General features: G+C 42.6%; 1 protein-coding gene across 3 annotated transcripts; it reads left to right on the top strand.

Moving 5' to 3' along the window:
• Positions 1–763: 763 nt before the first annotated feature.
• Positions 764–16,299, top strand: CD180 (CD180 molecule). Of its 3 annotated transcripts, XM_055112335.2 has the most exons (4): positions 764–1,600; positions 5,579–5,684; positions 12,267–12,433; positions 13,684–16,299. In XM_055112335.2, the coding sequence occupies exons 2-4, from the start codon at positions 5,607–5,609 to the stop codon at positions 15,410–15,412; spliced, it is 1,974 nt and encodes a 657-aa protein (XP_054968310.1). In that variant the 5' UTR covers positions 764–1,600; positions 5,579–5,606; the 3' UTR covers positions 15,413–16,299. The 3 variants fall into 3 exon arrangements, with proteins under 3 accessions (XP_054968310.1, XP_003806843.2, XP_063460502.1); XM_003806795.5 differs by lacking the exon at positions 5,579–5,684 and having other exon boundaries at positions 769–1,600; XM_063604432.1 differs by lacking the exons at positions 5,579–5,684; positions 12,267–12,433 and having other exon boundaries at positions 769–1,600.
• Positions 16,300–23,593: the final 7,294 nt, after the last annotated feature.

Below are 23,593 nucleotides of genomic sequence, written 5' to 3' on the forward strand. Positions count from 1 at the left end.
TGCCAAGTACATATTTCCTCCAATCCCCTCTGCTTTTTAGCATCTTTTCTGAAATCTCCAGATGAACAACATTCTTCGCCCCATCTACTCTTCAGCTCCTTCAGGAGGCAAAGTCCTTTCTTAAACTGTGAAGAGTAGCAGCATAGTCTCTGCAGTGAGATTTTCTGGATCTGAAGCCCTAATCTACCACTCTCTAATTGTGTGGCTTGGAGAGATCATTTAATTTCTCTTAAGCATCAGTTTCTACATCTATAAAATGAGGGAAATAATAATATCTCTCTTATAGAATATATGGAAATATTCGAGGATAGGAAAATGCAGCAAAAAACTGCATTAAACCTGACCCAGTGTCTGACACATAGTAAGGACTCAATAAATGGCAGATACTATAGTCATTTGATTAATCATAGCAATACTGTAGAGGTGGTGGTGGTGGTGGTGGTAGTAGTAGTAGCAGTAGTTAAGTCATTGTGAACTCTGATAGTAAGAACTGGGCTCTTGGAAATGGAGTGGGGAACAGTAACACCAAATATATCCTGTATGCCAGAGGGTTGAAGAACAGACAGAACAGGTAGCTAAATGCAGCCTATTGAGGAATGTTTGAACTTTGGCTTTCTTTAATCATTGCCACATCTTGCTCCATAATAAGGGTAATTGTAATCCTGCTTCAAAGCTATTTCTAAGAAGAAATAGAGCCAAGGCTGGCATCCCTAACTCTACTCTCCTTTAGCCAGGCTGCTCTATCTATGGCAGTGTCCCCTACTTCTCCAGGCCAGGTTAGGAGGGAACAAGAGAGTTCACCCCAACTGCTTTAACAAGCCTGAACCGCCAGGTCAAGAGATGAAGTAATCTTCCCCCTATACAAAGACCAGAGGTGGGGATGGACAAGGTGGCCAAGGCAGCAGCTGAGGCTCAAGGAGCAGATACACTCTCAAGCCTGCTCCCTCCTGCTCCAGTTCCCAGCTCAGCAGGTGCCACTGAAGGGCTCAGTTCTTCAGTCTGCCCCTGCAGAGTACTCTGCCCTTCCATGTTCTCTGACACCTCTTCTATTCACTCACCTAGGACAACTAAGAAAGTGGCCTCCTTGGTGAGTACAGCTTCCACAGCCTCTCTCGGGGAAAAGGACCAGAAGCTGTTGGAGTTGGCCAAATGCTTGAAGTTGGCATAAAGTCAATTGGAACCATCACAATGAGAGTCTGTGTGATCAGCCCAAAAGGACTGCACAACTGATTCATGTTCAGTGCCAGGAAATGCAACGGGCCATTCTGGGGCTGGGTCCTCAGTTATTTTTGGCAAAGATGGGTGGTATGCAAAAGGGACTTCCTTTTTTTTTTTTTTTTTCAGCACAGAGCCACAGAATGCTGAGCAGTCAACAGCATTTCTTGTTCCAAGATCACCCTTCTGAGTACCTCTCTGGCTGCCAAATTGCCAGGGCCTTCACAGTTTGATTCCATTTCTCAGCTCCAAGCATTAGGTAAACCCACCAAGCTAGGATTGCACCAGTCCTGTGATGGCGTTTGACGTCAGCTGCTTCTTTTGGGTGGTGCTGTTTTCTGCCGGCTGTAAAGTCATCACCTCCTGGGATCAGATGTGCATTGAGGTGAGTCCAAACTGTTTGTCTTTATGCAGATTAAACTGTCTGAAAATTTTGAGATTTAGCACGCAGTCCAATCTGAGCCTTGGCATCCCAATATCTAGTGTCTTTAAAAAGGAAATAAGGTGTATATATAATTTTTTCATTATTGTGAGAAAGGAGCCAAAGAACTCTGCCAGGGGATCATCTGGTGGCATCTTAATAGGAAGCAAAGAGAATTTTTCTCCTCTTCAAACAATTCCACCCAAATAATCCCAAGTGGGTCATAAGATATTAATAGGGTCTGTGTGCACAAAGCAGACCCCTAAACCTGCCTCAACCTAGGGGAGCTGTTGGTTTAACATCCCCACTCTCACATGGCCACTATCCCAGTGAGTCCTTTGGTCTCCTCTCAGGGTGAGAATTAGTAAAGACAGGGCTGTGCCAGGTTTTCGAGCATTGAAAAGATCACTCTGAATGAGTCTGGCTCTCTCCTCGACTTGGACAGCCTTCCATCTGTTTTACTAACCCATAGGAGGAAAATCTGAGAATAGAGCCAAATTGCACCTTCTGTTTTGGACCATAGCAATATTTATCAACCTGTGGGAAGTTCTTGGAGGGGATAATGAGAGAAAAAGGAGAAGGGCCTCCGTCTCTTGCCATCCTCTAAAATGCTTCAAACTTCCTCCCACTTTCTCTGACCCCACAAGTGATCAATACCACGTGGCCTGTCAGACAAGGGCTGCATACAGGAGGAACCATGAGTCTTGGTGGCTTGGTGAGCTGCTGGTCTGGGTTGAGGTAAAAAGAAGAGTAAGAGCCAGGAGTAGCCAGATGTGGAGTTGCCCTGGGGCAGGACTAGAAGGAGATCAGAGGATCAGGAAGAGCAGAGCAAAGCCAGCACTGGGGTAAGGCTCAGAGCTGGGTGAGCAGAGCCTTGTTGGTCTGGCATTAGGATGGAATCAGCAGCAGGCCAAGAGGAGGCATCATGCCAATGAGAAATGAAGGCTGGGAAGGTGTGTGTTGCTTTGCTTGGGCTGTCATAACAAATGCCACAGACTGGGCCAGGCGTGGTGGCTCACGCCTATAATCCCAGCACTTTGGGAGGCCAAGGTGGGTGTATGCCTTGAGACTGGGAGTTCGAGACCAGTCTGGGCAACATGGCAAAACCCCATCTGTACCAAAAATACAAATATTAGCTGGGCATGGTGGCACATGCCTGTAATCCCAACTACTCGGGAGGCTGAGGCAGGAGACTCACTCAAACCCGGGAGGCAGAGGGCAAACCCATGATTGTGCCACCGCACTCCAGACTTGGCGACAGAGCAAGACTCTGTCTTAAAACAAACAAACAAAAAATACACCAAAAAACAAAAACAAACCAAAAAAAACCCTGAATACCATAGACTAGATGACTTAAACAAGAGAAATTGATTGTCTCACAGTTCTGGAGGCTGGAGTTTTAAGATCAAGGTGTTGGCAGAGTTTGCTTCTTCTGCACCCTCGCTCCCTGGCATGCAGATGGCCATCTTCTCTCTGTGTCCTCTCATGGCCTTTCCTGTGTGCATGAGCGCTGGTGTCTTCTTGTTTGTCCAAATGTCCTCATCTTTTAAGGACTCCAGTCAGATTGGATTAGGGCCCACCTATATGACCTCAGCTTCCCTTAATGACCTCTTTAAAGGCCCTGTCTCTAAATACAGTCACATTCTGAGGTCCTGTGGGTTAGGACTTCAACATATGAATTTGGTGGTGGGGGAGAGAAAATTCAGCCCATAACAGAAGGAGAAGAGTAAGACATTTCTATCAGCCCCAGAAGGCTGTCCCCTCACCCTTCAGGTTGGAAGGTCTGTAATTGCCCGACAAGTTCTTCCTGCCCACTGTCCAGACAAAATCAATCCACTGAGACTATGGCATTGCAGTAAAGAAAGTTTAATTGATGTGAGACTGGCCACGCCAGGTGGGAGACAGAGTTATTACTCAAATCAATCACTCCAAAGTCTTGGAGATTAGGAGTTTTCAAGGATAGTTTGGTGGGCAGGGTACACGGGAATGGCAAATGTTGACTGGTTGGGGAAGAAGTCATAAGGTTTTGGAAAATGGTCCTTAGTTCTCAGCCCACCTCTGGGTGAGGCTGCAGGATGGGGTGAGTCAGGAGTCTGGGTGGGGTTAGTCTGAAAGATATCTCAAAAAAAAATCTTAGATTCTATAATAGTGATGTTATCTACAGGAGTAATTGGGGAAGTCACAAATCTTGTGACCTCTGGCCACATGACTCCTGAACAGTAAGGAGTAATTATGCCAACATCTTAGGCGGATTCAAGCCCCTCTCATAATCCTAACGGGTGACCTTTCTTTAGTTTTAAAAAGGTGCTTTTGTTTTAAGAAGGGCTATTACCATCCTTGCTTTAAGGTTAAAGTATAAACTAAATTCATCCCAAATTCAGCTTGGTCTACACCCAGGAATGACCAAGGAGAAACTGGAGGTTAGAAGTAAGATGGAGTCAACTATGTCATATTTCTCTTGCTGTCATAATTTTGCAAAGGTGGTTTCAGGTCAATGTCATACAGACATTTGGGAGGCATGACAAGTGGGTAGGAATAAGGGCACCATCCCCCCAGTGATCAGGAACATAGGTTATCACCTCCAGGAGACAGCCTCCAATAGGATAACATCACCATTTAATTCCACCTCATTGGGAAGCAGGCTGTTTTAAATGCCCCACTCTTATATACCTACAAGTTTAACTTTGAAATCCTTGCATCGGGGGAGGCCCCCTAGTCCTTTGGCTGCCTGTTCTGGGGCCTTCAGTGCTATTCATGTCTCAGGAGTGGTGCTCAGTGTTCTAGGGCCTGCAAGCCTAGCCCTGTGTGGCAGCAAAGTCTTTCCTTTTTGGATAAGCCAGATGAAACTGAAACCTTCCAATACAACAACATTCCTGCAGCCCTCCCTCTGAAAGAAGTCTGATTTTAAATGACCTTGTCAGCTATTCAGTTAGCATCAGATCTGTATTTTCTTTTGTTTCATCTATCACGTGTGAGTGAGTTCTCAAGAACAAGATTCGAAGGCTGTTTAGGGAGCCCTTGCTACTGTGTGGATACTAGGGAGGGAGCTGGGGGATGCAAAGAAAAATGGAACTTATTCCTGAGAGTCTGGAACTTTCCAGGCTGCTGGCAAGGGATAAAAGGAGGGGTGGCTAAAAGAATAAACTCTTGCTTTTGACTTTAGGGTTTGGCCGTTTTTCAAGGGTAAATTACCCCGAACTTTACTCACCCTTCCAAGCTGCTTTCCTTTCCTCTTTTCTTCTTCCCCCTTCAGCTCATGCATAGTTAACCACATAGTGTCTGCATGTTCATGTGACTGCCATTACCCTATTAAGCCTGTGAATAAAAGTTCTCTGAGGTGGAATTTGACGAAGGAGACTTTATTCCAATGAACAGTTCGCAAACTGAGGAGACACGGCCTTTGGCACGTAGCCTTTGGAAGGTGCATTCCAGGGAACAAATGAGGAACTTGGCCTCCATAGAGAGAAATTTTCCCACTCAGCTTCCCAATCAAATTCATTTACGCAGCAGCAGGATTCAAACTTGCTTAGTTCTGATCGGTTGGTGCAGCTGGACCCTGACTGGTTGATAAAGCTGAGCCCTGATTGGTTGGTTCAGGTGAGAACAGAAAGTTCCAAAATTAAACAGAGATGGGGGTTTTCAGAAACTCAGAGTACATGTGTGACCTCTAGTCAGCAAGTGGCTGCTCGGCTGTATTTAAAATTTAGGCCCAGTTTGCCACTTGGGATCTGATATAGTTTGGATCTGTGTCCCTGCCCAGATCTCATGTTGTATTTTAATTCCCAGTGGTGGAGGTAGGGCCTGGTGGGAGGCGTGTGGGGGCAGCTCCGTCACAGCTTGGTGCTGTCTTGGTGATAATGAGTTCTCCTGAGCCTGAGATCTGGTCATTGAAAAGAGTGGCACCTCCTCTGTCATTCTCTCTCTCCTGCTTTCACCATGCAGCGTGCCTGCTCCCCGTCTGCCTTCTGCCATGATTGTAAGCGTCTCAAGTCCTCCCCAGAAGCCAAGCGGATGCCAGCACCGTGCTTCCTGTAGAGCCTGCAGAGCAGTGAGCCAATTAGACCTCTTTTCTTTATAAATTACGCAGTACTGTTTCTTTTTTTCTTTCTTTCTTTTTTTCTTTTGAGACGGAGTCTCACTCTGTCGCCCAGGCTCGAGTGCAGTGGCGTGACCTCAGCTCACTGCAAGCTCCACCTCCCAGGTTCACGCCATTCTGCCTCAGCCTCCCGAGTAGCTGGGACTACAGGCGCCCACCACCACACCTGGCAATTTTTTTGTATTTTTAGTAGAGACGGAGTTTCACCTCGTCAGCCAGGATGGTCTCGATCTCCTGACCTCCTGATCCGCCCGCCTCGGCTTCCCAAAGTGCTGGGATTACAGGCGTGAGCCACCGTGCCCGGCCCCAAAGTTCTTAATTTTAATATACCTCAACTTATTTTTTTCCTGTATTTTCAGTACAATTCTGTCCTGTTTAAGAAATCTTTGCCTACCTCAAGACCGTGATATTATCCCATGTTTCTTCTAGAAGCTTTATTGTTTTGTATTTATTTGCTATTTCTAGGTTTCACATTTAGATGGATCAAAATTGTTTTTGTTTTTTACATACAAGTAGGAGTCAAGATTAATTTTTAAATAAAACTTTTTGTTTGGAAAAATATCCAAACCTACCTACAAGTTCTGAGACTATTACAGTGAACACCTACAGGCTACATAGATTCTTCCATTGTCAAATGCTACATGTTTTCTCTCTCTGTCTCTCTCTCTCTCTCTGTGGATGTTTGTGTCCCTATATATGTGTGACTTAAGCAAAAATATTAGGACCCGTATCAAGTCTTTGGAAGCTGATAAATATGCAAAGAACAGCTGGAATTCGTGTTCTGTGATTTGGATTGTGGCATCATTTTAGATGCACTCTTGAAATATTTACTTGGGAATGTGGGCATGCCTCCCCTTTTCAAGTGAGCTCAGCTTGGCCATCCTTTTCCCTCAAAACTGTGATAGAAGTGAGCCCTTCAGTCCCTAGGTGTGGGATGGGGACTGGTTAGCAGAGCTCTTTTTTGAAAGGAACTCCAAGTTCATAGACACAAGGGCTTCCCAATAGCTTTTGATAATGATGTGAGGTTGTGATGATCCAGTTAAACGCTAACTCTTCTTGTTTAGTGCTGACACACATTATCGCATTAATCCTCACAGTAAACTTGCAAGGTGAAGTTCCTAACCTCAATCTACATTTGAGGAAAAGGGAGGCTCAGAGAACACAGCTTGGTGGTTGAGAGCTAGGATTTGAACCCAAGCAGTCTGACTTTACAGACAAACAGAAAATAAAGTGCATGTAACTGGAATGCCCTTTGCCTGGAGGAATCAGATTGACAACGAAGTTACAGGAATGTGCTCTCTAGGGAGTGTTTGTTTTGTTTTCAGAGACTAATTGTTGCTCTGGGATTTGGCTCAGTCGACTTGCTCTATCTTGGATGGAGGCATGCTTAATGAGGAAGCGTTGGAGGTCAGTGTCCTAGACTTCCGATGCATGGGGAGGTGGCTGCTGCGTGTGTCAAGCGCAGATGAGAAATCCGAAAAGGTGAGAATAAGCACTTGAGTGAAATTCAGAGTTCCAAATTAGAAGGTGTTTCAACACTTGCAAAGAAAGAAAATACGGTGGGATGAGAGGGAGTTAGATATACAGCAGAAGGGAGGAAAATAAGAGCCTGATTGAAAAAATGCAAATGAATACCTAGAGGGAAAAGGGATTGCAAATACAGATGTAGCTCTGGGAGCACAGGTCTGAGACAGAGCTGGAGACAAAGCAGATGACACAGGTCCCAGTGCACAGTGAGTCCCAAGCGAATGCCCCTTGACTTAGAATAGTGATGGGCATGAGGCAATTGTCATGAATACCACGTGGCCTTGCCACAGCTCTACTCGCTGTGTGAGTTCACATCAAGAAGTCCCATCTGCACTGGAGCCAGCAGAAGCAGAGAGGTGAGAAAGGGACTTTGGAAATTAACCACATTTCTAGACTTCTCTAGGAAGAGAAGGCTGGGTTTATAGGAAATGGTCATGTGGAGATCCGAGAAACTGCAATGGTAGTGGGTGTCTGCCTGGAAAAAGTAACAGAAGCACGTGGTCCTGGCGGTGGCCATGCTGTCTGCTGGGGCCCAGTGTTCCTTCTCTGCATCTTGTCCTTTCACTCTCTGTTGCATTACCGTTGTGCTGTTCTGGAACTCTGGCTATCAGAACTCATGCTCAAAAATGTTTCATTTGAATATTGATAGGGAGAATGACACACCCTTACTAATGCAGTATTTCTACCAAAAATGTGTAACCAGAGTCAAATTATGAGGAACATACAAACCCATAACTGGGACATTCTGCAAAATATAGGCCTGCATTCTTCAAAGGACATTCATGTTGTGAAAGACAAAGGCTGAGGAACTGTCTCAGATTAAAGGAGTCTAAGGAGATACAACAACTAAATGCAATGTGTGATCCTGGATTGGAAAAACAAAAATTACTATAAAGAACAATAATGGGACAATTGGCAAAATTTGGATATAGAGAGTATGTTGGATAATTACATTGTATCAATATTAAATATCTTGAATTTCATAATGGCACTATAGTCATATAATATCCTTGTTTTTAGGATATATAAACATTGGTGTATAGGGCTTAAGGGTCATGATGTCAGTAGTGTACTCTCAATCAAAAAGAATGTGAAGAATAGTGTGTGTGTGCATGTGTGTGTACCTTTTGCCTTAAAAAATTACAATAGTCTGAAAACAATCTAATGCTTCCTAGATAATTCCAGAGCATGTGGTGCTTTGGTGCCTCTATCATCGTGGCCATTTTGATGATACAATTGTGATTATAAAAGCTATAAGGGAAGGGCTATGTGTATGCTGAGCCCTAGACATTCTCTAAAATGTGTTTGGTTTCTAAATTCTCTTATCAGCTGTGTTTCTTGTCACTTGCCTCTTTCTCCTAGAAATCAAAGGCACAGGATCTATTGCCATTTCCACCTAACCAGAGATGATTCAATATTATGGCACAGGCTCATGGTGGCCTCCTTGATCCTCTTGGTAGCGTCATCCACTCGTTATCAGTTTTTCACTGGGTTGAAACCAAGCTACTTCATTTACCTGCTTTCTATTTTCAAGGAGCTCACTCAGGCCACTGGCTTAGCAGAGCTCCTCCTGGATTCTCAATCTTCTGCATCACATTAGTGCAGTAAAGTGCTTAGTAAAGCACACAAAAGGCTGAGGCACAGAATAATTTAGGTGTCATGGGCACTTATATATTCAGGAGAAGGAGGGAAATGACAGCATTGAGCATTTTGCTGTAGGGCCGGAATAGAGTGAGACAAACTGAGGAAGTCCCTTTTCTCCAACGGTATGTGACATCAGTTATGCCAAAGGAGACCAGAAAAGCAAAATGTCTCCTCTAAGCTAATCAGCACCTTTGCAACTATTGGGGCAGCAGCTGCACATACATATTCTCTCTGGGTCGTCCATATTCATGGGCACTGAGGATAGGTCTGGCAACACGTGGTTTTTTCCCCCACCAGTCAGCTAAATCTAAGTTTTAAATGCAAAATGTGCATTTCAAGGACATTATGTGGATTTGTGGCAGTGCCTGGAGGACTTTGGGTCTATAAAATGAAGAATAAATTGCAAGAACATATAAATAAAGCATTTTCATCAGTGACAGTTATAATGTTGTCACAATATCAAAGAAAACTGGTGACTTTCTGCAGATGAGCATGTTCTGTGGCTACAAGAAAGTACATCGCTAAGCAGAAATTGGAGTGAAAGAAAATGAGGTTACAATGGTGACATCTCAAAAGCCTCCTGCTTCAAAGCAAAGCAAGATGTGTGCAGTTCTGTTTCTCACTAAGCAGATCTGTTTGTAACTCAGCATAAGAAAAGCCACTGATCTGGAGTCCGTAACAGAGTAGATCTTTTCCAGCCCAGGGAAGTTTCAGTGGGGCTTCTGGTGAACCCCTATGTGTCAGGGAAAGGCAGGGGCTGGAAGGTTGAATGAACTCACCTGGAGCCTGAGATGAACTGAGAGCTGGCCCAAGGTCCTGGGATGTCCTTGTTCTTGTGCCTCCAAGGTCACTGCTGCTTCACAGAATGCCACAGCCTGGGTAATTTGTATAGAAAAGTAATTTATTTCTCATAGTTGGGAGCTAGGAAGTCCAAGAGCCTGGCTCTGGTATCTGGTGAGGGCCTTCTTGCTGTGTGATTCCATGGAGGAAGGTGAAAGCAAGCATGTGGACAGAGCAAACGGAGGCCTAACTTACCCCCAACCTTTTTTTTTTTTTTTTTTTTTTTTTTTGAGACAGAGTCTCACTCTGTGGCCAGGCTGGAGTGCAGTGGTGCAATCTTGGCTCACTGCAACCTCTGAGTCCCTGGTTCAAGCGATTCTCCTGCCTCAGCCTCCTGAATAGCTGGGATTACAGGCATGCGCAACCACGCCCAGCTAATTTTTGTATTTTTAGTAGAGACTGGAGTGCAGTGGTGCAATCTTGGCTCACTGCAACCTCTGAGTCCCTGGTTCAAGCGATTCTCCTGCCTCAGCCTCCTGAATAGCTGGGATTACAGGCATGCGCAACCACGCCCAGCTAATTTTTGTATTTTTAGTAGAGACGGGGTTTCGCTATGTTGGCCAGGATGGCCTTGAACTCCTGACCTTGTGATCTGCCTACCTCGGCCACCCAATAACTTACTCGCTTTATCAGGAGTCCAGTCCCACGATAACTAACCCACCCTGCAATAATAGTATTAATTCATTCATGAGTGTGGAATCTTCATGATCCAATCACCTCCCAAAGGCCCCACCTCTTAGTATTACAATGGCAATTAAGTTCTCAACACATGAACTTTGGAGGACATATTCAAAGCATAGCAGGAACTTTCCCTAGAGATCATTTATATCTTTCCAAGGAGACTCCACAGGCAAAATATACTCCATCAGACTTTCATACCTGCCCTGTCAGACCTTCCTATTTTCCCCACTACCCTTCATCTTAAAGCATTAGCCAGATAAATAATGACCCCACAGTTCTACAGGCTTCTAAAAAACTACTTCCCATTTTTACCTACTTAGTTCAACACATAACTTGTGTTAGGACATGATTGGCAGGCTTCAGAATACATGACTACCCTGGGGCACAGGATGAGGAAGTTATCTGTACTTATGTGTAGGGTTGTGCCCAAAAGCCTACTGTCTGGTATCAGCAGCCTACAAATACAGAGATCTAAAATTAATTCATACTTCAAGATTGCAAGGCCTCAGGTCTATGCCACCCTGCTAGTTTTTTTAAGCACTGTGTTAAGAAAAAAATGTTAAACATATACAAAAACAGTAACAAAGAATCTCAATATTCGACAATCATAAGCATTTTGCCTACTCACTTCATCTCTACATTCCTCTCCTCCTTTTTTGCCAGATTATTTTAGAGCCAATTCCAACATCATGCTGTTTTACTCCTAAATATTTAAATATGCTTCTCAAAAGAATAAGAACATTTCTTTTAAATAACCACAAGTCCACCGTCATTTACAAAATCCAGAATTCCTTAATATCATTGAATACTGTCCTCACTCAGAATTACCTGACAGTCTATAAAATGCCTTCTTGAACTGCTTTATTTGGATCAGGATCTAAATGAGGTCTACTGTATTATTTGATGGTTATGTCTCTTAAGTAGATCTCATATCTCTGTATCTTTTAACAAGCACTATCTCCTCTCTCATTCTCTCTCCCTCTCTCTCTCTCTCACACACACACACACAGATAAAACAAAGTCAGTTGTTCCATAGAATGTCCCACTTAAATCCACCATATCACTTTGAGATGTGAAGTTAAACCTAAAATCTTGATGAGTTTCAAGTTTAATTATTTTTTTGGCAAGAGTACTTCATAGACAATGCTGTATACCTCACATTGTCTCACATACGGAAGTATGTAATGTTTGATTGTCTTATTTTGGTGATGCTTATCTAAGGTCGATTTGTTTGTTTCAAACTGAAATTAAACATTTCCATTCAACCAAAATCAAAACTGTAAAACCAAGTGCATTCAGAGAAGTCTCACATCTATCCCTGCTCTTCTATCTGGTCTCTTCCCTCTTCTTAAAGGCAATCAGTTTTTGGGTTTTTGCATGGTTTGTTTTAACAAATATAAGAAAATTCACACACACCTTTCTTACACAAAAGGCATACTCTGTACATTATACTATATACTGTATACTATACACACTACATATATTGTTCTGCATTTTGCTTTTTTCACCTTGAAATATATCCCAGATATCACTCCATATCAATATATGGAGGGTTTTTTTTTTATTTTTTTCAGTTTTAGAGGATTCCTTTTTGTGAATGTACCATGTTTTGTTCAAGTAGTCCTATATTGATGAATAGTCTGGTTATTGTCAATTTTGCTATTACAAAAAAAGTACTACAGTTAACAATGTGCATTCATCATCTTGTTTTTGGCAAGTGTATATTTGGTAAAGATTACTAGAAGTACGATAGCCGCTCGGAAGGTAAAACATATATAATTTTGCTAGACAGTCTATAAAATTATTAAGTCTAATATTAATTTACTTTGTTTCTCCCATCAGAAAGAAGCCAACAAAACATATAACTGTGAAAATTTAGGTCTCAGTGAAATCCCTGACACTCTACCAAACACAACAGAATTTTTGGAATTCAGCTTTAATTTTTTGCCCACAATTCACAATAGAACCTTCAGCAGACTCATGAATCTTACCTTTTTGGATTTAACTAGGTATGTATCTGAGTTATTTGTGTGCTCTTTTATTTTATTTAAGTTAAAATACAGTATGTGCTTAATTTATTTGCAGGACCTTTTTGGGGGTCCCAGGGACAATCTGCTTACACTACATGTTTACGCCTCCCCATGAAATACTTCTATGTGGGTGAAATGTAATTTAAATAAACATCAACCAACGGAGAGGAAAGTGGATTGCTCTCAAACCAGTTGCATCAATAGCACTGTTCAAGCAGTTCTAGGGAATACTGATAGCAAAAATGAAAATAATCTTGTACTAAATCAGATGCCAAACTATGCTAAATTTTGGCATAGTTTATTTTTGGGTAATGACATTTAAGAAAAATTTCTAGGAGAAAAGCACACCATCTACTTTCCCCCCCTACAAATTGGAAAATGAGTTCCATTATTTTGTTATAGTGGCATAATTGGGATTCCACATGCTCAGCCAGTGTTTGAGAACCAGTAGGAAGAAGTATTACAAGAAAATAAGGGAAGAAAATGAAAGGGCTGTACAGTGTGTGTGTGTGTGTGTGTGTGTGTGTGTGTGTGTGTAAGAGGGGACAGGCTCTGTGTGTACCTGCAGTCTGCACCCTTTGCGGCAGTTCTACTTCTTCTATTTTGTCCTTCAACTTCAGCTTCTGTGGACAGAATGTCCACATCCATACTACCGCTTCATCTTTAAAACCACCAGTGTGAGGTTCCATGGTGCATAGTATCATCCAACTTATGGTTAGATGAGGAGGCCATCTGTGTGTGTGTGTGTGTGTAATCCAGTATTTTTAGGTGCAATACCAGGATGGTTTTCTCAGATGAAAATACAGAGTTTGAGAAAAGTTGTAACTTGCCCGGGATGACAAAGATTTTTGTGTGTATATATATATATATATGTATTTTATACCATATATTATCTATTATGCATTCTATATGATATATTTTGTATTACTTAAAACAGTAAATAATAATTTGATTTTTGCCACAAATGACCCATGGTTCATTAGAATACAGGCACAAGCCTCTGAGGGTTCAATCTAAGGGGTAAGATACCTGGAAAAAAATCTAGATTGGAGTGTTCAGAAGTGAGGCTACTCATTAATTCCTTCAATAGGCCATATGTTGATATTGAAGAAAGTTCTTATATTTGATTTTGAATGATACAAAAGATGACTTTGTTAATGTGTGTCACTGTAAAGTATTTTTTTACTTTTTTCAAATGAATTATTGTTAAATACGATTATCTTTTCAAGGTGCCAGATTAACTGGATACATGAAGACACTTTTCAAAGCCATCATCAATTAAGCACACTTGTGTTAACTGGAAATCCCCTGATATTCATGGCAGAAACATCGCTTAATGGGCCCAAGTCACTGAAGCATCTTTTCTTAATCCAAACGGGAATATCCAATCTCGAGTTTATTCCAGTGCACAATCTGGAAAACTTGGAAAGCTTGTATCTTGGAAGCAACCATATTTCCTCCATTAAGTTCCCCAAAGACTTCCCAGCACGGAATCTGAAAGTACTGGATTTTCAGAATAATGCTATACACTACATCTCTAGAGAAGACATGAGGTCTCTGGAGCAGGCCATCAACCTAAGCCTGAACTTCAATGGCAATAATGTTAAAGGTATTGAGCTTGGGGCTTTTGATTCAACAGTCTTCCAAAGTTTGAACTTTGGAGGAACTCCAAATTTGTCAGTTATATTCAATGGTCTGCAGAACTCTACTACTCAGTCTCTCTGGCTGGGAACATTTGAGGACATTGATGATGAAGATATTAGTTCAGCCATGCTCAAGGGACTCTGTGAAATGTCTGTTGAGAGCCTCAACCTGCAGGAACACCGCTTCTCTGACATCTCATCCACCACATTTCAGTGCTTCACCCAACTCCAAGAATTGGATCTGACAGCAACTCACTTGAAAGGGTTACCCTCTGGGATTAAGGGTCTGAACTTGCTCAAGAAATTAGTTCTCAGTGTAAATCATTTTGACCAATTGTGTCAAATCAGTGCTGCCAATTTCCCCTCCCTTACACACCTCTACATCAGAGGCAACGTGAAGAAACTTCACCTTGGTGTTGGCTGCTTGGAGAAACTAGGAAACCTTGAGACACTTGATTTAAGCCATAATGACATAGAGGCTTCTGACTGCTGCAGTCTGCAACTCAAAAACCTGTCCCACTTGCAAACCTTAAACCTGAGCCACAATGAGCCTCTTGGTCTCCAGAGTCAGGCATTCAAAGAATGTCCTCAGCTAGAACTCCTCGATTTGGCATTTACCCGCTTACACATTAATGCTCCACAAAGTCCCTTCCAAAACCTCCATTTCCTTCAGGTTCTGAATCTCACTTACTGCTTCCTTGATACCAGCAATCAGCATCTTCTAGCAGGCCTACCAGTTCTCCGGCATCTCAACTTAAAAGGGAATCACTTTCAAGATGGGACTATCACAAAGACCAGCCTACTTCAGACCGTGGGCAGCTTGGAGGTTCTGATTTTATCCTCTTGTGGTCTCCTCTCTATAGACCAGCAAGCATTCCACAGCTTGGGAAAAATGAGCCGTGTAGACTTAAGCCACAACAGCCTGACATGCGACAGCATTGATTCTCTTAGCCATCTTAAGGGAATCTACCTCAATCTGGCTGCCAACAGCATTAACATCATCTCACCCCGTCTCCTCCCTATCTTGTCCCAGCAGAGCACCATTAATTTAAGTCATAACCCCCTGGACTGCACTTGCTCGAATATTCATTTCTTAACATGGTACAAAGAAAACCTGCACAAACTTGAAGGCTCGGAGGAGACCACGTGTGCAAACCCGCCATCTCTAAGGGGAGTTAAGCTATCTGATGTCAAGCTTTCCTGTGGGATTACAGCCATAGGCATTTTCTTTCTCATACTATTTCTATTATTGTTGGCTATTCTGCTATTTTTTGCAGTTAAATACCTTCTCAGGTGGAAATACCAACACATTTAGTGCTGAAGGTTTCCAGAGAAAGCAAATAAATGTGCTTAGCAAAATTGCTCTAAGTGAAGGAACTGTCATCTGCTGGTGACCAGACCAGAGTTTTCAGATTGCTTCCTGGAGCTGGGCAGGGACTCACTGTGCTTTTCTGAGCTTCTTACTCCTGTGAGTCCCAGAGCTAAAGAACCTTCTAGGCAAGTACACCGAATGACTCAGGCCAGAGGGTCAGATGCTGCTGTGAGAGGCACAGAGCCCTTTCCGCATGTGGAAGAGTGGGAGGAAGCAGAGGGACGGACTGGGCAAGGACTGCCGGCCCCGGAGTCTCCCACAGGGAGGCCATTCCCCTTCTACTCACCGACATCCCTCCCAGCACCACACACCCCGCCCCTGAAAGGAGATCATCAGCCTCCACAATTTGTCAGAGCTGAAGCCAGCCCACTACCCACCCCCACTACAGCATTGTGCTTGGGTCTGGGTTCTCAGTAATGTAGCCATTTGAGAAACTTACTTGGGGACAAAGTCTCAATCCTTATTTTAAATGAAAAAAGAAAAGCATAATAAATTTAAAAGAAAAGGCTGAGAAATGAAACTTGGTATCAAATCGACTCCATTAACCTTCTTAATCCTTAGGTCTGTAAGGTCTCTGTAATGCCCCTAGGGTGTGAATGGCTATAAAAAATAGAACCCACCCCCAAGGTTTAGAATTTCTTCCACATTTGCCTCACTCAGTTCAGAAACCAGGCAGGCTCTCTCTGCCTATCTGGTGTTCTGGCTCTTATGTTACAGATCCTAACTTGCAGGTGGGCTGTGACCCAAAATGCTCTTCTCATTTGGGCATCTGGTTCTTAGAAGTCTCTTTTCCAGAAGAACTGTGAAATAAATCGTGGTTTGGTTCTCAGGCTCGCCCTTAAAAGCCTATTTGCTTCGGAGAGCATTTGAAATAGCACATTTACGTGAAAATGAGGAAGAAGGCATCCCTGCATGCTAGCTGTTGGGAACACAGTAAAGCTGGCTTAGTGAGAGGTGGTTTCTGTTGAGGCTGGGGATGTCACCAAAGGTCACACCAGCCATGGACAGGGGCCTGAACCACTGAATGCAGATAGACAAAGAGCAATGTCATGACTTAGGCTTAAAGGGCCATACTCACACAGGCCTGTATCTTCTGAAGTCTTGATTGCCAGACAAGCTTGGCGGGAGCTCCCGGACTCAGGTGCGTTGTTCTGTTCAATAACCAGTTTTAGGGTAGAGATAGAGATGGTAACTTACAGTTATGAAATTCTGATAAGCTAACAAAATAAAAATGAATTCCAACCAATCAGAATATATTAGTCCTTAAGTTGAAGGCATACTAGTGGGACATCATAACAGAGTGAAAACTTGGGGGGGTCATCCTTTTTGTCTCTTCACCCCCAGGAAAAGCAGAGCAGGCAGGGAACAGCAGTGGGTGAACCTCTTCCCTGCTCAGGGATTTCAGGCCTTCACACTTGCTCTTTCCTTTGCCTCTAAGATGCTGCCATTGGCCTCCAAATGGCTCCTTCCTTCATCTCCTTGAGATTTCAGTGCGAATATTTTCTCCTTTGAGGGAGTTCTTCTCTGACCTAGCTAATCCAAAGCAACCTCTATGCCTCACCTGGTTTTATTATCTTTATAATGCTTATCAGTGTTTGGAATTAACTTCTTCATTTGTTTTAATTAGTTTGTCTTGTCTTGTCTCTCCCAAATACAAGTGCCATGAGAGGGTCTTTGCCTAAAGATACCCTAGAACATGCCTGGGACATAGTAAGGACTCTCTCTCTCTCTCTGTGTGTGTGTGTGTATGTGTGTGTATGTGTGTGTGTGTGTGTGTATATATATATATATATATATATATATAAATTTTTTTTTTTGAGACCGATTCTTGCTCTGTCGCCCAGGTTGGAGTGCTATAGTGCAATCTTGGCTCACTGTAACCTCCGCCTCCCAGGTTCCAGCGATTCTCCTGCCTCAGCCTCCTGAGTAGCTGGGATTACAGGCGCCCACCACCACGCCTGGCTAATTTTTGTATTTTTAGTAGAGACGGGGTTTCACCATGTTGGCCAGGCTGGTCTTGAACTCCTGACCTCAAGTGATCTGCCTGCCTCGGCCTCCCAAAGTGCTGGGATTACAGATGAGAGCCATTGCGCCCGGCCAAGATTCAGTATATTTTTAATATGTGCTGATCCCTGAGCCTTTATTAGCTCCTAGTTCTGCCACCATGCCCATGCTGCTGACTCTTAGCTCCTGACCTCTCCACGGTTTCCTGGGCCTCCCACATGTTTTTCACTGGCATCTCCTAGGGAAGTTTTTACAAAATGGATTCCCAGGCCTCACCCCCAGATACTGAGATTCTGCTGGACTGAGGTTGGCTCAGGGTTCCCAGCCAAATGATTCCATGTAAAATGTGGAAGGTCCAAACTCTAAGAATCCAGTCTTAGACAGCACCAACCCATTGAGTCCCTGCATATTCTGTCACAGGTAAGCTCTTTCTTGACTTAGGGATTTAAGCTGCAGATGGAAAATACTAATTGCTGATTTACCAACCCATAGACATACTGCCCTCCATAATATTTAATATGTAACTTGGAAAAATGAAACAATTCTGTAGAAAATCTCTGATGTGAATTACATCACACTAACAATGAAAGGGGCCCAGGCCTTAGCAAAGCATAATTGCCCATCCTGCTTTCACTTCTCAGGCCCGCTCCCTTCCATGCGATGCAGCTTGCTGCTCCGTAACTGATCTAAGGCTTTGTGACAGCTCCTCTGTTTTAAGCAACAGTAAATTCACCCCACAAAGTCAGAAAGGGAGCTTGTTGATGGCTGCTGTCAATTTTATTGCTTTATCCTGTTTACTAGGATAGAATCTGTAACATGGTGTGTTTATTGGTTTTATGTATTGCATGTTGTTGCTGCTCTGACAAGCTACTCCTATAAAAATGTGTTATTATTGCACGATGTAGCTCAGTGAGCTGACCCTGCATTTCAAAGGGTACTGGAGCAAATAGCATTGAAGTCCATAAAAGCTGACTGGCCTCCATCACAGAGGACTCTCTGCATGAGCTGCAACTCCTACAACCCAGGAGAGAATTACACCTTTCCCTGTTCCAGCAGCCACTGCTTAGTACAGCACAGCCCTTGAACACAGGCAATATCTGTAAAATTCCAAGACAGAAAACTGTCGTGCCATTCTTATTTGTCCAACTCTCCAATCAGTGTTGTTTGCAATTTTGATGTTTATAAAAGTATGAAACAAATGGCTCTTGAATGTTTTCCTATATTAGTATAGTGTGCAAGAGGGGTAACTGACATTGTTTGGCCCTGAATGCTGAATAGAAACTTGAATTATAGCAAGAGGGGATGTGGTTGTTTCTTAGCAAGTCATGACTGGGGGTCCCAAGTGTTGGGCTGGAGTTGATTGCCTGACATGTTAAGAGTATGAAGGTGTAACATGGTGGGAGTTAGCCTGAAGGCTGTGGAGGAATGGATAAGCCCAGTGGGCGGTTCTAGTTTAACATCAGAATAATCGGGGGACTTCTTTACAAAACAGATTCCTGTGCTTCACTCCTAGATATTGGGATTCTGTGAGAGTGGGATTGGCCCTGGACTCTCAGCCATGTAAAATACTTCCCTTATCTTAATGTTATCAACCAATAGCAGAAGTATATATTAGGCCCCATGAGTCAAATGAGCTGGAGAATTGCTCCATATCCCATAAGAGGAAATTTCTTAACAAAATGGGGAAAAAGCGCTAAGGAACCCTCAAATCCAAGGGTGAAACGTCCTGGTCAGGCGGCTCGTTAGTCCCTTCTGCCATCACCGCCATCCTCCAAGACCCTGCTCCTAAAGCCACCCTGCTCTCCCACCCACTCCACTTTATCCTAGCTATTGACAATTTGAAATCATTTATTGAATACTGTGGAACTTGATAAAGGCAAGAATTAATCTACATATTCTATTTAAAAGCTGTTATTGCTCATGAATGATTAAGCAGTGAAGTTCGTGAAGTTCATTGAACACCGTCCTCCAATCCTCCCCATCTTTGGTTAATGTTCTCTGAGCACTTGGCTGGATCCTGCAAAGGTAAGCAGAGGACAAGTGGCCACCAGAGCATCCATTCCATCTCCTCCTCCACCCTTTATGGTGATTAATGGGCTTTCTAAATAAATTAGGTCTCCCTTTTTCTCTTTCTCTCTTCCTTGGAGAGAACCTAAATGTGCAACAATAGATAAATGATTAAGGATATTAGATGATCTGAATAAATGAGGAGATACTCCATGCTCTTAGGTGGAACATCTTAACACTAAAAATATGTTGATTCTATTAGCAATCAGAGAAATACAAGTTAAAATGAGATAAATGTTTATATCTATTGGACTGGCAAAAAGAGAAAGCTAGATGATAGTGTAGTTGGGGCTGTGGGGTTTTAGGAACTACATGCCCTGATTATGGGGATGTAGACTGGTACAGCCATTCTAGGACCATCTGGCAACAATTAATCAAATTAAATGTATTATCCACAAACTGCTCTGGGGTTTTTTCCCAAGAAAGCATCATATGTCCAGAAAGTGATTCATTGCAGCATTATTTGTGGAGGGGAAAGTTCACAGCAATTTGAGTGTTCTGCACTAGGAAGTAGGTGAGTAAAATGGGGAAGATGATCAAGACAGGAAGCACTAGACAGTAGTTAGAAGCAGTGTATTAGATGCAGCCATAGCAACGTAGCTGAATCGTAAACATATAGAACTTAATGTGAAAAAACAAAATTATATATATGTGTGTATTTATATATGTGTATATATGTGTGTGTACATATGTATGTGTGTGTGTGTGTGTATATATATATATATATATATATATATATATGTATTTTTTTTTTTGAGAGTCTCACTCTGTCGCCCAGCTGTAGTTCAGTGCCACCATCTTGGCTCACTGCAACCTCTGCCTCCCAGGTTCAAGCGATTCTCCTGCCTCAGCCTCCCAAGTAGCTGGGAGTATAGGCATACACCACCATGCCCAGCTAATTTTTGTATTGTTAGTAGAGATGGGGTTTCACCATGTTGGCCAGGATGGTCTTGATCTCTTGACCTCGTAATCTACCCACTTCGTCCTCCCAAATTGTTGGGATTACAGGTGTGAGCCACTGTACCCAGCCAATAAAATAATATATTAACATGGTCATCCATGTAACTTAAGCATGCATAAAAACAATGATACATACATTTTGCAGGAACAAAAAAAGATAAACCATTAACATAATTGCTTATGGGGTGGTGGTGGAGAATGGAAGGGGCTGTTGGGATAATTAAATGAACCTTAGAATAGGCCAAGGTTGATATGCCAGGAACAAAAGAGTAAGACGGCCTCCATGGTCTGCACCTGAGGCTCTCTAACACATTTATTGAAAGAAAGGAAACACATTTATTGAAAGAAAGGCATACTACAGGAAATAAAGTGGTATGGCTCAAAGGTATAATGAGACACCATGCAGCCATTATACATATTGCAGAAGTTTGCTTATAAACATTGAAATATATTTGTTTTAATATTCAAGTGAAACTGGCCCAAGAGTTTCATAGACAGTTGCTTTTGGATAAACATAGATATGGACCCTTCTGCTGTAAAAGCTTGAAACATATTTGTTTTATCTGAGTTCCTTTCTCAGGAAATGACCTTCAGGCCTCTCACAAAAAGTATCAAAGAACTGAAACCAGATTGCCACACCAGATGCCCCACCCCTCATTCACTATGATTGCTTCCTTGCCCCTCCCAAGTTCCTGTTTTCTTACACATTGTTACATTTTTTTGTGTGCTATATAAACCCTTGGTTTTAGTTGGTCAGGGAGATGGATTTGAGACTGAGCTTTCTTCTGCTGTGCTGCATCACTCAATTAAAGCTTTCTTCCTTGGTGACACCTGTCATCTCAGTGGTTTGCTTTTTGTACAGTGAGCAGCAGGACCTAGACCAAACCCCTGGTGTTTTGGTGACACAAGTGGAAGAGCAGAAGAGTGGGCTAAAGAGCATGCCCACTGTTAATTCATTATTCAGCAAAACAAAAAAATACCTATAAGTTAAAGAAACAGAGTGGCTGGTAGGATTTCAGGGATTCAAATACTTTCTTCTCATCTATATTTCCAACATGGCTTCAATGACCAGGTCTGGGCAATAAGGAGAAAAAGGAATTATTTTTTGAAGGAAGACTTTTGCTTGTTAAAAGATAAAAAAAAGAGATCATCGGTTGTGAGAATGTACAGGTACTGAAAAGGAGGCAGTGTTTTTCTAAGTCTTTGTGTTTTCAAATGCAAATGGTAAAGCCCAAGCTTTGAGGGAACAGAGGGAGCCATAGCTGTTCTAAGGATCCCCATTTGAATGGGGCAGTAGGACATGCATTACATGGGGTGTCCACAGAACTGCCTCCAGCCCCAACAGGAGTAGATATGTCTCCAACTCAGGAAAATTACTTCAGTACAGCACTGTTTAACACAGCATACGTATTCCAAAAGGACAGAACTTTAAGGCAAATGATTTTTGTTTAGACAGGTTAAGGCTGGAGGATATGGTGATGCCAGCCTGACATATGCAGACTTTGTAGCTGCAACATGCTTGCTGCAGGCCTTGCAAACATCTTTTCATTCTTCCTTTCCCAGATGTTGACAGCCATCTCCTGGCAGCGCTTAATGAAATGGCAGATTACTATTTGTTAGAGGCTTTCAGCTTTACAAGAGCAATAGACATTTCGTCAAGCTGTGTGGGGTGATAACCTGTAACCATATGCAACAGATCTTTTTCCCGTGTCTGGACATACTAAACTGGCATGTCACAGAGTGTACAGAGAACTTCACTCTTGGGACCCATCCCCTTTTTCAAGTGCTTGCCTGCCTACAAGTATTGGAATTGACAGCCCCAACATCAGCCAGTGATGTTGTAAGAGATAGTGATCTTGTCTTTTGAAATGCTGGGTCACAGAAATCAGTGAGATGTTGCTGAGTGTTTTCCTATAAGGAATAGTGCTAATGACTCCAGTGCAGGGTCTGAGGTGTCTCAACTGCCAGAGAACTTCATCATGGGTCAGGCTGATTGGCTTTCAGCATACAAAACGTAATCAAACCAAGGTTTGGCAAAGCCTTGGTCATTTCCAAATTTTCTAGATATATGAGACATGTAGGGGGTAGAGAAAGAGAGGAATAACACAAAATGATTGCTTTGAGGAATAAAAACATCCTGGCAGGAGGGAAATGAAATTTAGAGAACTGCCCTACCATAGATTTTCTTAATGCCTGGCCTAGAATGAAGGAAGCAAATTTCTGTAGTTACTATAGCTACACGTTTTCATGTTACATTTGTGTTGTGAACCGAAAATGCTAGATGAGAAATTGTCTACTGATTAATTAGAACTGATAGAGGCCCTATTACAGAGAACGATTAGCTTCCTTCACTTAACGGTTTCCCACCAATCATCAAATTCATAATTTAGCACCATATGATTTTTCTACATGCAAAGAGGAAATAAGATAGCTTAGATTATTCAGAGAGGGGCCTGAATCTGAATTCAATTACATGACACCTGGTAATACTGAGAAAGGTCAAGAGCTTCAGAACCAGAAAAATTCAGATTCTAATCCAAGCTCTCTTTCCAGGGTGTATGTTAAGCAAACGACATAGCCTGGCTGGGCCTGATTTCTCATCTATAAAATGGGAATGGCACCACCGGGTTTGAGAATTGTGTTGATGTTTAAGTCAGAGGGCAGATGAAAAGCATCTTGCTCAGTACTAAGCACATACATGTGTGCGTGTATACACACATGCTTAGTACTGAGTAGGTATATATGTATACACACACACATACACACAGTAGGTGGACAATAAGTGTTTAGGTTGCTGTCTTCCTGATGGTTTCAATGGTTTTTGAGTTTTCTATGCCCAAGGGCTTAAAAAACACTAATAATCATCGTAGTAGACTTTAGCTGGAGACAAATTTGAGCACAGATGGTAAATATACTCTTATATTACTATTGCCCATGCCTCCCAGATAAGAATCACCTGCCCCTCATGTCCACTGATTATAAACCCAGTTTCTCAGGCCTTGTCCTAGAGATTTTTGAGTGAGTGGATCAGTGATGAGGTCTAGAAACTTGTATTTTTAACAAATATTCCAAGTAATTCTCATCTTCTAGGAA

The sequence above is a fragment of the Pan paniscus genome, chromosome 4 (assembly GCF_029289425.2).
Source record: "Pan paniscus chromosome 4, NHGRI_mPanPan1-v2.0_pri, whole genome shotgun sequence".
Taxonomy (NCBI): Eukaryota; Metazoa; Chordata; class Mammalia; order Primates; family Hominidae; genus Pan; species Pan paniscus.